General features: G+C 46.0%; 1 protein-coding gene across 4 annotated transcripts in view; it reads right to left on the reverse strand.

The window, feature by feature from the left end:
- The window catches only part of CFAP53 (cilia and flagella associated protein 53), a 32,201-nt gene extending 19,752 nt beyond the window's left edge, over positions 1–12,449 (reverse strand). The window contains exons 1-2 of one of the 4 annotated variants that reach the window (XM_074952356.1): positions 12,274–12,449; positions 6,038–6,267 (exon numbers count right to left, since the gene is read on the reverse strand). In XM_074952356.1, coding sequence (XP_074808457.1) covers positions 6,038–6,267; positions 12,274–12,339 — 296 coding nt within the window. In that variant the 5' untranslated portion in view covers positions 12,340–12,449. Of the gene's footprint in view, positions 1–2,260; positions 2,336–6,037; positions 6,268–12,273 lie in introns of those variants that run through there. The other 3 variants (XM_074952358.1, XM_074952359.1, XM_074952357.1) reach the window with 3 other exon arrangements.
- Between the last annotated feature and the right edge of the window lie 355 nt (positions 12,450–12,804).

Here is a 12,804-nt window from a genome sequence, read left to right on the forward strand (position 1 = left end):
CTGAGAATGGACAGACCCTTGTGCATCTCTGCTGGGTCTGTTGCTCTAAAAGATGAAGCAGTTAAAATATGCTGCCATTAAAAAAAAAAAAAAGTAAGGGCATTGTTCAGAGATCAAATCCTTGGAAATCTGCTAGGCAATGATGCTTGAAATTTAATTTAATTTTAAACATTATAGTATGTGAAACGCATGTGGTTAAATATGACATTTAGGCCAAAATATGACATACTTCAGAAGTGTTGTAATTCACTCTGGAATCAATGGATCTTAAAGAGGTGGGGAACAAGTCTACTGCCTTCTTGTGGAAGCCATCAGTACAAAAATCAATGCTAAAGTAGACAAAAGACAAAATTGGAGCTCAAGTTCTCATTGTAAAAAGTGAAAAACAAATACAACCCATACGACTTGTTCTCCAAGGGGGTCACTTTCAGAGCTAGCATCACAAACCCTAGTGCTGGGGTCAGCTCAAAGTGCTGCACCTCAATATCGAAGGAAGTTCAGTGGCCAAGAGGGATGTCCTCCTCCAGTTGGCTGTAGAACACAAAGCACTCATCATCTTGCTTCAGGAAACATCCTTTATCACTGTTTCTCAACTTGTGCCATTATGTCTCACCTCCATCATAGGCAATATGGGATAGCATTCTACGTCACGGAAGGTAATCTAGCAACTCCAGTCTAATCATCAGGTCAAAATGATGTCACTGAATGGTAGGCTATAAAAGCGAAGGACCTGACTCTTATTTATGTCTACAAACCTTCATCTGCCAACTGGCCAACTCCTATGTTACCCATCTTTTAAGGATCTTCTGTCCATTGTGGTGCTTTTAATTCACATCATTCCCACTGGGGATACACAGATGATGATATGGATGGTGTGAGGCTAGAGTGGGAATCAACGGTCGATATGCAGCTTTTATATGATCCTAAGCTGTCACCCACTTTCCATAGCAAACAATGAACCTCAGATTCTTTCCTCACCTCACTTTAAAAAAAAAACAAACAAACAAACAAACAGCTGGTCAGTACTCTCCGGTGGCCACAGAGCATAAACTGCTTGATATGCTTCCTCGAACCCAGCATCAGCCTAATCACAACAGGCACACAAATTCCAACAACAAGTGGCTTTTGGAAACCTCAGTGGAATTTCCAGAAAGCAGCATAGGATCCGTTCCATTCTGAGTTCAACTGTCTGAGTCTTTACCCACACAGCCCATAATTGGAATAACATCAGTGCAGTCTCCCAAGTTTCTGTGATAAAATTCTGGCCACCACAAAGAAATATATACCCCTCCACTCCCCCCAGGATTTTGTCAACAATTAATTCCTGGACAGTCATCTGATGCAACCAGACTGTATCAGGAATTTAAATCCAGTAAGAATGAATAGGTTTGTGACAAAAAGCAGAGACCTTCTTTACCTTCTAGCTCAAACAAGGCAAAAGCGATGGAAAGAAACTATCTCCAAATTGAACTTCACACTTTCCACTCAATCTCTTAATAGTTTGCTAGACTTTGCAACTGGAGAGTCTAGGCTGGTCAAGAAGGAATACCCAGCCACAGCAAACTCCACCACATCCCAGCTGGTAGCCAATTGCAGAGCTCCTAATCAAGACAAAGCTTTCAGTCACAGAGTTAAAATGATGGTTCCTGAGAAATGGCAGGTTCAGGGAGTGGATACGAACCTGATGACTCCTTTTACTCATCAAGAGCTCAACCTGGCTATACATCAACTGCAGCCTAATAAGGCTCCTAGTCCAGATACCATTCACAATGAGTTTGTTTCTCAATTTTGGTCAATCAGCAAAAACTGGCTACTTCAAATTCTCAATTGTACTGAGAATTGCAGTATTCCAAAAGCCTGGTGCAGAGCAGAGGTCGTAGCTGTTCCCAAGCCAGGAAAACCATTGATAGACCCAGAGAGCTGCTGACAGATTTCTCTGCTGTGCGTTAACTACAAGCCGATGAAGAGATTAATCCTGATGTGGATTAATGAGGTAGTCAATCCTCAGCTGCCTCGCCTTTAGGCTAGATCCAAGATCAGGAACTTTATCTGACTCAAAATATAGAAAATGCATGAAAGTCTGGAAAGAAAGTTTGGGCAGTCACTATTGATCTGACAGCAGCCTATGACACTGTGTGGCATATTAACTTGCAGCAGCTTAGCAGTCAGCCTATTTCTTGTAGGCTAATGATGCAATTCATCTGAGAAATGGTTCGCAGCTAAAACTTCCTCCTGTAAATTGGGCAGAAAAATCAGTCACCTTAAATGTCTCCATAATGGCCTTCCACAAGAGTCAGTTTTGGCTCTCATTTTGTCCCAGATATACACCTCCAACCTCCCTGAAACACAAGCCGAGAAGTATATGTATGGTGAGAACATCTGTATTGCTGACACTGGAAATTACTTCCCCAGGATCAAAAGGAATCTCAGTCAGCGTGGATATGCTGACAATTTACCTCCAGCAATGGAGACTAATCCTAGTGAAAATAAGACAGTGGCAACTACTTTCCATCTAAACAATCGTCTTGCCAATTGACCGATCTCAATCTGTGTCCATGGATGACTGCTGACGTTCCATCCAGTTGTCACATACTTGGGAGTAAAACTCGACCATAGCCTGACATACCAGTCCCACTTGGAACACCTGCAAATGAAGATTTCTTCCCATACCACTTTGATATGAAAACTATCAGGAGCCTCCTGGAGAGGAGACCCTTCAGTCCTTCATTCATCTGTACTGGCCTCTGTGCTTGTTCCAACTGAATGCTGCACTGCAGTTTGGGGGCACAGGTGTCACACTCAACTTGTTGACACTGAACTGAATTCAGCCACTCATTATTAGCAGCTGCTTGAATTACAGACCAATTTCCAGTCTGTATGTGCTAGCACACACAGCTCTACCTGATCTTCGACCAGTTGCCCTTTCTGTTAAGTCTACCTACCTGGACATCTGTGACAAATGAAACCAACCCATTACCTCTCCCGTTGACTGATGCTCCATTCTCAGACAGGAAAAACACAGCACCAACTCAAAGGTCTGCTGGTATTCTGGGAAGGAATCACACCCCTGTGTGACATCACAGCTGATCACTACTCCCCTTTGCTATAACAGCACATGCATTCGTGGATAAGAGTGTTACTGGCCCTTTACCATGCTCGAATGATCAGCAGTGCCAGAGAGCTGAAAACTACATTCTTACAGAGTAGAGAGCATCAGCGGGAAAGAGTCTAAAACAGTAAATAAATTTAGGAGTCCATCGCTGCACCTGCCTCCTTATCTACTTGATCTTAGATCCCGCATCAGCTCAACAGGGTACTCTGTGGATTGTCCAGAGTTGCTGCAACTATGCTCTGGCTTAGCCTGGTTTCTTCCCCATGTTGTGACTGGGAAAGCACTGCAGTCAATAACTCATGTAGTGACGGGTACTCAACCCGACATCTAGAGGGCAGTTTACAACACCTAGCCTCTCTTGATATAGAGGGCATCCTCTGGTTACGGAACTTGGACATTGAGCTCCGATGTCTGCATATGAGAGAAAGAGAGGTGGCCAATTTCAAACGAATTGTAAAGGCAGTGTTACACATTTGTCGGTCTGTGAAAGTATAAGCGGCTTCATACTAGACTATTTTATGTTTTGAGGGGATGTTTTACTAAGAAAAGCAACAATAGGGTATAAGAAGTAAGAGAAGTGTCCACTTTATCTGAGACATTCTAACAATCACCTGTTACTTGCTTTTCCTGGTACAATACCTTTTTGCTCCCTGAACACATAAATTATATCAACCACTTGTAATATGCATCACCATTTACCTCTGTATTTGGCCCAAAAAACATTGAGAGAACATGGGACTGAGAGCCAGGAACTCATAAATTTTAATCCTAGTTCTCACAATGACACCTTTTGTGACCTTGGGCAAGTCACTTTTTCCGCCTGTAAAATGGGGATGACACCACTTACTTACATCACAGGAGGACTTCTGAGGAGACTGGTAAATATAATATTAGTTAATATTTCTAAAGCAAAGTATCTAACAACAAGAATTTTTGCTATAAGGACTCACTGGTGATGGACACTGAACTTCCTTCTCACTACACATGGCCCCTCCAAGTCAGGGTTAAGTCATGCTTGAAAGACAGCGTACAGAAACTTGCACTACTAGTCACCGTGCAGTGCCTACTCTCGGAACGGACAGAAGATTAATCTTCAGGGCTATCAAACCAGCATTTCTCACAACACTGAATTCACTTAATGAAAAAGATGTACACTGACTAAGAAATTAAAGCATTTGACTATTTTCTAGGATGATTCAAGTTCAGTTCTACTCCATAAAAACATAAAATGGCATCATGAAGTCTCGTGTGTATTGTTTATCAACAATTTCTGGACTGAATTTACTTACTCACTAGGAACAATATTTTTTTCTAACTGCTTGCCCTGCAAGTGGGCCCTGGGATCTAAAAGTTAAATTAAAGCATTTGTATTGGCATAACTAAGGACACAATTTGACTTTTGTGACACTAGTAAACCAGGTGTCAGCTCTTGCCATGGCTCAAATTCATAGCTGGAAAACAGACCAGCTCACTTGTATGTTAATACTGTTTGAGACAGATGATGAGCTTGTAAGGATGTGTTTAGTCTCTATAAAATGCTTGTAAGTTGCTGCATGCATTAATCTTACTTCTTTTGTCTGTATCCCATGCTATAAGGTAATATGTAAGTTTTGTTTTATAATTGTAAAAATGTCTGCTCTGAGCTTGTGAACCTAGGCAGGAAAAGTGGTTCCCCCATCCATCCAGAAGAACTATCAAGACTAAATGGACCATCCAACACAAAGGCTCATTTAATCGCCTTCTTACACCCATGAAGGTGCTACATGTCAGAAAGCACATCCTATCAGTTTGAATTCTGGAACAGATAGAAAAGAGATGAAAAATCTTCATGTCAGCTGTTTGGTCTCTTTCAAGGGATGGAGCTAAGAATCAAAACACAGAGACCCCATGGTCAACCTGGGTTAGCCCTAAAAAGACAGTGCTTTTAGAACCCTAGACCGAACTCATTTGCATATATATGCTGCCTGCTTTAAACTGTAAATAACTACCTTGTTTCTTTTTCCTAGTTAATAAATCCTTAATTAGTTTATTACAGGATTAGCTACCAGCTTTATGTCTGGTGTGAGATCCAAGGTACAAACTGATCTGGGATAAGTGACTGGTCTCTTGGGACTGGGAGCAACCTGAATATTTTGTGATTCTCGGTGTAAGAGACCATTTATCACTAAGTCCAGCTTGCCGGAGTGGCAAGATAGACTGGAGTGCCCAAGAGGACTGTCTGTGACTCCATGCTAACTAAAACTGTTACAGTGATCCAGGAGTTAATATTTGTTACTGAGTTGGTGAAATTTAATTATATAATATACCACCACTTTGGGGTCTCTGCCCTGCTTTTGGCAGTCTGCCCTGATGTTGGCACTCATGGTCATGAACCACTCCCAAGAGCATGACAGCCCTGCAGTTGGAAGTTTTAATAACTGTGTTGATACATGAGCCAGAATGCAGTTCACTCTCTCTTAGCCCTAAAGAACCAAAAAAGCTAACTGGAGTGAGGAGTGCTGAAAACATATTTTCGTCAGTGAATTCAGCAGATATGACCCTAACACACTGATTTAGCATGTGTGGCCACATCTGTCTCTAATGTTTGGCCCAGTAACTGTACAGCCTGCTATTTAACTGACAGCTAAACTAGTTCTCTTTTAGTGCAAGCAGTCTATGCTTCTGCCCTGGGGTCACCGATAAAAACAGCATTGCTATTTACATGGCCCCAGTTCATTACACACACACAGCAGAAATCCGTTGAGTGATTTTGTTTTGGCAGTCACTATACTGAACATACTTTAAACTTTAAGTTATTAGGGCACGTTTCTTTTGTTCCCATCGATATTATCCTAAATCAATTTTGCTTGCTTTTAAGCATGGAAATGAGGATGAGAAGAACCTGAAATCCATTTATCAGTTGGCTCCAGCTTTTTGATTTGTTACCTCTCTTTTCTATCCTCAGTTCCTGCCAGGTACTCCTGCATTGTCTGATCGACCTTCTTCTGTACAATACTGTGAAGCCTTCTGCGTTCATTGTGATTCTCCCACTGACTGACCTGCAGACCTCTGTTGTGAACCTTTGTGAAAGCCAAGTATTCAAGACGCTCTTTTTCTTTACGTCTGCATTCCAAGACGAAACATTGAAACTTATCAGGTTTAGGAAACTTGGCCCTCTGTAAAAGAAAACATGTCTTTAACAATGGAAACAAGACCAATGGCTCTCTTTTAGTTTATCATCTCAAACAGGTAACGACCAATCATAAAGCAAGTATTAATAGGAGTTCAAAGTAATGTTAAATATAAAATTCAAAAACTACACTTTTCAGTAAATGCAAGCCACCATTCTAGGAAGGACTAGATAGCTTAAGGGGTAGGTAATGGAATTAGGACCCATTCACCTCTAGGTCACAGAGACCATGGTTTACTGTGCTGACTAATACTGACTCACTACTTGGGCTCTGTCTACATTACAGCCTATGTTGGCATAACTTATGGCGCTCAGGGTTGTAAATAAACCACCCCGTGAGCGACATAAATTACACCAACATAAGCGCTTGTGTGCACGGTGCTGCAGCTTCTCCCACTGACATAACTTCTGCTGCTCAGACGTGGATTTTTTATGCTGATGGGAGAGCTCTTGCCAATCAGTATAGAGCACCTTCACAAGATGTGTACTCTACTTATCTACTTTACTTTTCTGTCCGCATCCATTTGTGTTTCTTGCCATTTACTCAGACTGTAAGCTCCTTGGAGCAGGGACCTTCCTTTATTGATCTTTGCTGGGGTCCTGGTCCAGGACTAGGGCTCCTAGTCGCTACGGTAATACAAATGAATAATGATAACGATAATAAGTTGCTCTCATCTGACAGCATGGTTGTGGCCAGTGACCCACAGCACCATAAACACTGCAAACCTCTGCAGGCAGCCCTGGGAGTAGAGTCCTGCTGCCCTTCGCTGTAACGCAGGGGAGAGGCTGAGTTGTCCCTGCCCCACACCGACCTGGCGGCTCTGTGGCCAAGTCCCCAGCTCTGGAGCCCTCCACCCTGCAGCGGAAACATCACATGCTCTGCGGTCCTGCCCTGGGGTCTCACCACTCCACCACGCACAGGGATTCCCCCCCGCCCCCCGAATTTCTCCAACCTCTCCCCCCCCAGTTTTGTAAACTAGTTACATGCAGTGTTGCCTGTTTAGTGATTGTTTAGAAATGTGAATTGAAATAGAAACATTAATACACACTTTAAAAGCATATACAGTGTATGATAAAATACGTGTATCTGAAAAAGTATAACAGATTTGAAAAGTATAAACATAGACTAGCTTCCTTATACAGCTGTTGTTTTTTATGACAATGTCAGTGCATTCATTTCCGTGATGTTGGCCAACCTAATAATTTCAAATTATGATTTGTAAGCAAAGTCTAAATGAGCTCTCCCGGACAGCTAGTGATGAGCTAGGGGGAAAGCCTTCAAACCAGATTGTATTTACATTCACACCTAATCTACCTAGGTATCCAGCAAACAGAGCTGCATTGGCCAAGTGATAGATTGGCTGAGGTTGGGTTACAAATCACTTGAATGCGGGGGGCGAGGGGGAGGAAATGAAATGTTCTTATTCTTGTTGTCTGAGTAGACGGCAGTAGAACTGTACTTAGCCTATGCTGATTGAGGGCATCAAGAGAGAGGGTAGGGACAGGTGTTTTGCTTGATGGTCTGCCTGAGTCACAAGTACTATTTGACCTGCCCCTCTCCACTGTTTAAAGACAGAGCTGATTAGGCTCCATAGGTAGTCTTTTGTTTTCTTAAGTAACCACTACAGCTGAAATCAGGTCTAAGTGCTTAGAACTGCTGTAGGACAGTGTTTCTGTGGAAGAAACGGCCCAGTCTGCACTAGCAGCGAGGTTCCCCCACCGAGAGCTCAGCTGAAATCACTGAGAGCTGGGTGGAACCTCAACAGACCAACTAGCAGAGGTCACAGTGGCAGGTGGCAGCAGAAGGTGACGGCGCAGCGCCATTGGCAACATTGCGATGGAGTGAACAGTGGCACAACGAACAACAGAGACCAGAGTGAACGGTGAGCAGCTGGAGGAATGAGCAAGATGCCTTCTTGCCCCCCACCTGGGAGGTGAACTCATGTGAACGCACCTCTGAACTCCGAGTCTCCACTGACCAAGGACAACACCGATGAGTGTTAATGAGGCTGTTAAGAATGCTGGAGACCCAACACAGTTCATGTGACCAAACATGGCTGTGGCATCATACATTCTATTTAAGCAAGATATATCACACACTACAAACTGGATGCCAATGTTAAGTGCATTGTCACTTGTTCATCCTGAAGCTGAACACTGGTTCTGAACAAGACCAGCATATGCTCACTATCTTAACTGACTGGCTAGAAGCATGTGGTGCAACAGTGAAAGACTCAACAGTTGAAAAAGTGAAGATCTCTCTCACCACAAAAAAAAATTTGCACACATGGCTGATGAATGCATCAATGCTAATGGGCATCAAGTATTAAGTCATTGTGTATGTTTTCTTGATGTCAGTGGTAGGCCAGTAGATGCGTTTCTAGATGTTCAAGTTATAGAAGACACATCTTAGAAGAGTTAAATGCTTGTCAGTTGGACCCCAAACAGATGGCTGCTTCTGTATTTGATGGAGCTGCAAAATTCTCTAGAAGACATGGTGGAGTACAAGATTTACTCAGAGAAAAGTGTAACCCTAATCTCTCCTATACACACTGCAGAGGTCATCTACTCCAACTAGTACTAGTACGAGCTGCAGACTCTTCAAAAGACATTTAAAAAGCTATAAATTTAATGTCTTCATTATATTCTTTTTTCTGCAAGAGTCCAAAAAGACTGAATATCTTGGAAAATATAGAAGATACACTGGGACTCAAGTTCAAATTAGTCCAACCTGGGAAAACCCTCTGGCTTTCTCATGAGCAATCCTTGGCTGTTGTCTTAAAATTACGCCAGCCATTATTACTGGCTTTGGAAAGTATCTGCCAAGATGGGATGGATCTAAGTAGTGAGGCTGGTGGATTACTTTTGTTACTACATTCAGAGAAGACTATTGTCATTCTCTCCCTTGTAAGTCTACTGTTGAAACCACTTGGGTCATTAAACAATGCCATCCAGGCATCTGCTACAACAGTAGTAGATCTTTGTCCAGCAATAGAAGCTACATTTGGATCAATCAGAGAGCTATCCATTGAAAAACTACTGGAAAAAGCAAAGACTTCAGTCCTTAAGTTGAGTAATGAAGGCATTTATATTGAATCCTTAAGTGAAAAGGACAAAAAGTGTTTGTTAAGACAAAGTACACAGACTTGATTCTTAAAAATCTACAACAGCGACTTATAGATTCTACTCAACCTCTATGTAGCTTTTACAGATCCCTGTCCTATAAAACACCAACAGTTGAGTGGAGTGAGGCACAACCAGCAATGGGGCTGCCATGTGCTCAGGACAGAATAGAGAATTTTAACACAGAGTGGAATATCATACAACAAATTAATGAAGATTTTACTTCAACTTTCAGAGGCTCGTTCTCCTGCACATCTACCAATGTGATATGTGCCAGCAATGCCCCTCTGCCATGTACATTGGCCAAACTGGACAGTCTCTACGTAAAAGAATGGACACAAATCAGACGTCAAGAATTATAACATTCAAAAACCAGTTGGAGAACACTTCAATCTCTCTGGTCACTCGATTACAGACCTAAAAGTGGCAATACTTCAACAAAAAAACTTCAAAAACAGACTCCAACAAGCGACTGCTGAATTGGAATTAATTTGCAAACTGGATACAATTAACTTAGGCTTGAATAGAGACTGGGAGTGGATGGGTCATTACACAAAGTAAAACTATTTCCCCATGTTTATCCCCTCCCACCCCCCACTGTTCCTCAGACGTTCTTGTCAACTGCTGGAAATGGCCCACCTTGATTATCACTACAAAAGGTTCCCCCCCCCCCCGCCGGCCCCCCGCTCTCCTGCTGGTAATAGCTCACCTTACTTGATCACTCTCATTACAGTGTGTATGGTAATACCCATTGTTTCATGTTCTCTGTGTACATAAATCTCCGCACTGTATTTTCCACTGAATGCAGCCGATGAAGTGAGCTGTAGCTCACAAAAGCTTATGCTCAAATAAATTTGTTCGTCTCTAAGGTGCCACAAGTACTCCTTTTCTTTTTTATCATCGCTAGTGGCTTGACCCAATCTTTGTGCTATGTTTCCTGAGATGAAAGAAGTAGGAATTCATCTCTTGTTACTCCCAGTCACAACAGCTACATTTGAGCATGCTTTTGACTCATTGAATAGAATTTTGTGTTCTGAAAGAAGTCGCCTTCTGCATAATCATGTGAATGATCTAATGAGCGTATCAATTGAAGGAATGGAAGTACCGGACACACGAGTGGCCACCAAAGATGAACGCATTGCATTCAAGAAGTTCATTAACAGAGTTGTGCAAAATTATAACACGAAACCAAGAAGGATCAAGATGTAGTGCTTCATAGAAGGCTTGAGTAGCCAACTTTAATTTTTGTGATGATTTTAAAACGTGAGTTAAATCTAATTAAATGGTCATGAAACATTTTTCAGTTTTTACTATAGTGCCATAGAGCCACCTTCACCCTCACGGTCTCACCCCTCATCGGCCCTGCCCCCCCCCATAAATTTGAACACCCCCCTCCATTTCAATTCCTGCGGAAAACACTGGCCACGCATCATAGTGCGGTGCCTGCACCCAGTGATGAACTGACAAAATCTTAACAACCGGTTCCCTCCTCACCCCACGAGGGGGTCATGGCCCACTCCCGCCCCCCGGGACTCCTGCCCCATCCAACCCCCCACGTTCCTTGACACCCCCCCCGGTCCCCTACCCCATCCATTCCCCTCGCCTGTCCACCCCCAGAACTGGGCAGGAGGGTCTCATGGGCCACCGGAGTGGGTGCCCACCCTGCCCCTAAGAGCCAGAGGGACCTGCCGGAGGGGGCAAGGTGGGGAGTCCCGGCATTGCTTACCTGGGGCAGCTCCCAGGAAGCATCCGGCAGGTCCCTCTAGCTCCTAGGGGCAGGGTAGCTGCTCCCCACACTGATCACATCAAAAGTGGTGCCTTAGGCACCGACTCCGTGGGTGCTCCGGGGCTGGAGCACCTACGGGGGAAATTTAGTGGGTGCAGAGCGCCCACCGGCAGCTCCCCACCCCGCTCTGTGCCCGGCCCCAGCTCACCTCCACTCCGCCTCCTCCCCTGAATGCGCCGCCCCGCTCTGCTTCGCCACCTCCGGCTTCCCACAAATCAGCTGTTCGCGCGGGAAGCCTGGGAGGGCTGAGAAGCAAGCAGCGGCTTTGCGCTCAGGCCCAGGGAGGCAGAGGCAAGCTGGGGCAGGGAGCGGTTCCCCTGCGCCCCCCCCCGCCTGGGTTACCTGCTGCAGCGCAGGTGGCCCTCCTGGCGCCCCCAGCCCACCTCTGCTCCGCCTCCCTGGGCCTGAGTGCGAAGCTGCCGCTTGCTTCTCAGCCCTCCCAGGCTTCCTGCATGAACAGTTGATTCGCGGGAAGCTGGGGGGGCGGAGAAGCAGAGCGGGGCGGTGCGTTCAGGGGAGGAAGGAGAGGCGGAGTGAAGGTGAGCTGGGGCCAGACAGGGAGCTGCCGGTGGGTGCTCTGCACCCACCAAATTTCCCCCGTAGGTGCTCCAGCCCCGGAGCACCCACGGAGTCGGCGCCTAAGGTGCCACTTTTGGCCGGTTGTTAAATTTAGAAGCCCTTTTAGAACCGGTTGTAAAACGGCTTTTAAGTTTAACAACCGGTTCCAGCGAACTGGTGCGAACCGGCTCCAGCTCACCACTGCCTGCACCCAGCGCCACGGCCTCCCCACCCTACCGCAGCGCCTGCGCCCACCAGGGGCACTGGAACAATGTGTACAGCGGGGGAGCCGAGAGCCATTGAACCCAGCTGAAAACCCTGGACATGATGGAAACCACTTCGTGCCCGAGGGTGCAGCAGCACCCCCCGCACCCCCAGTTCCAGCACCTATGGCCCCCTGCCCCGCGCCCCACACCGTGCCTCTGCGCCTGCGCCCACTCCCGCCCCACCTGCCAGCGAACCGCGGCACCTGCGCCCACTCCCGTCCCCCGGCCCTGCGCCTGCGCCTCAGCCCGAGCGTCTCACCAGCGCCACTGAGTGCGGGGTGGGGCCCGTCACTTCCCGTGGGCGCTGGCTCCACTGGCCCAGCATCGCTCCCCCGGCCGCCGCTGGACCCGCGGGGAGACTGCCCGGCCGCCGCCACTTCCAGGACGCGCGACCCGTTGCTATGACAATTGGCGGAGCATAGCGGAAGTGACCTCAGGAGAGAGCGCTCTGTGAGCCGTCTCCTGAGGATTACGCGTCAGCAAGCGTGCGGTGCATGCGCACGAATGGGCGGCGAGAAGGTTCGGTTCGTGGGGGGAACACAAAGGCAGCAGTAAGCATGCGCATAATGACGTTGTGATTCGTGGTGGAAGCCCAGGTCTGCCGTGGTTGCTAGGTGCCCGCAGTCAGTGCTCAGGGAAGCAGGGGGCAAAGCCACCACTGTCAGAGCAGGCCCTTCCCCAGGGAGGGCAGCCTGGGTCTCCTTCCCTAGCCCAAAGCTGCAGACCAGACTGTCCTGTGTGCCATGGGGCTGTGCTCCCCACACTACAGCAGCCTGCTTTATTCCCCGTG

Source organism: Natator depressus, chromosome 5 (assembly GCF_965152275.1).
Source record: "Natator depressus isolate rNatDep1 chromosome 5, rNatDep2.hap1, whole genome shotgun sequence".
Classification (NCBI taxonomy): Eukaryota; Metazoa; Chordata; order Testudines; family Cheloniidae; genus Natator; species Natator depressus.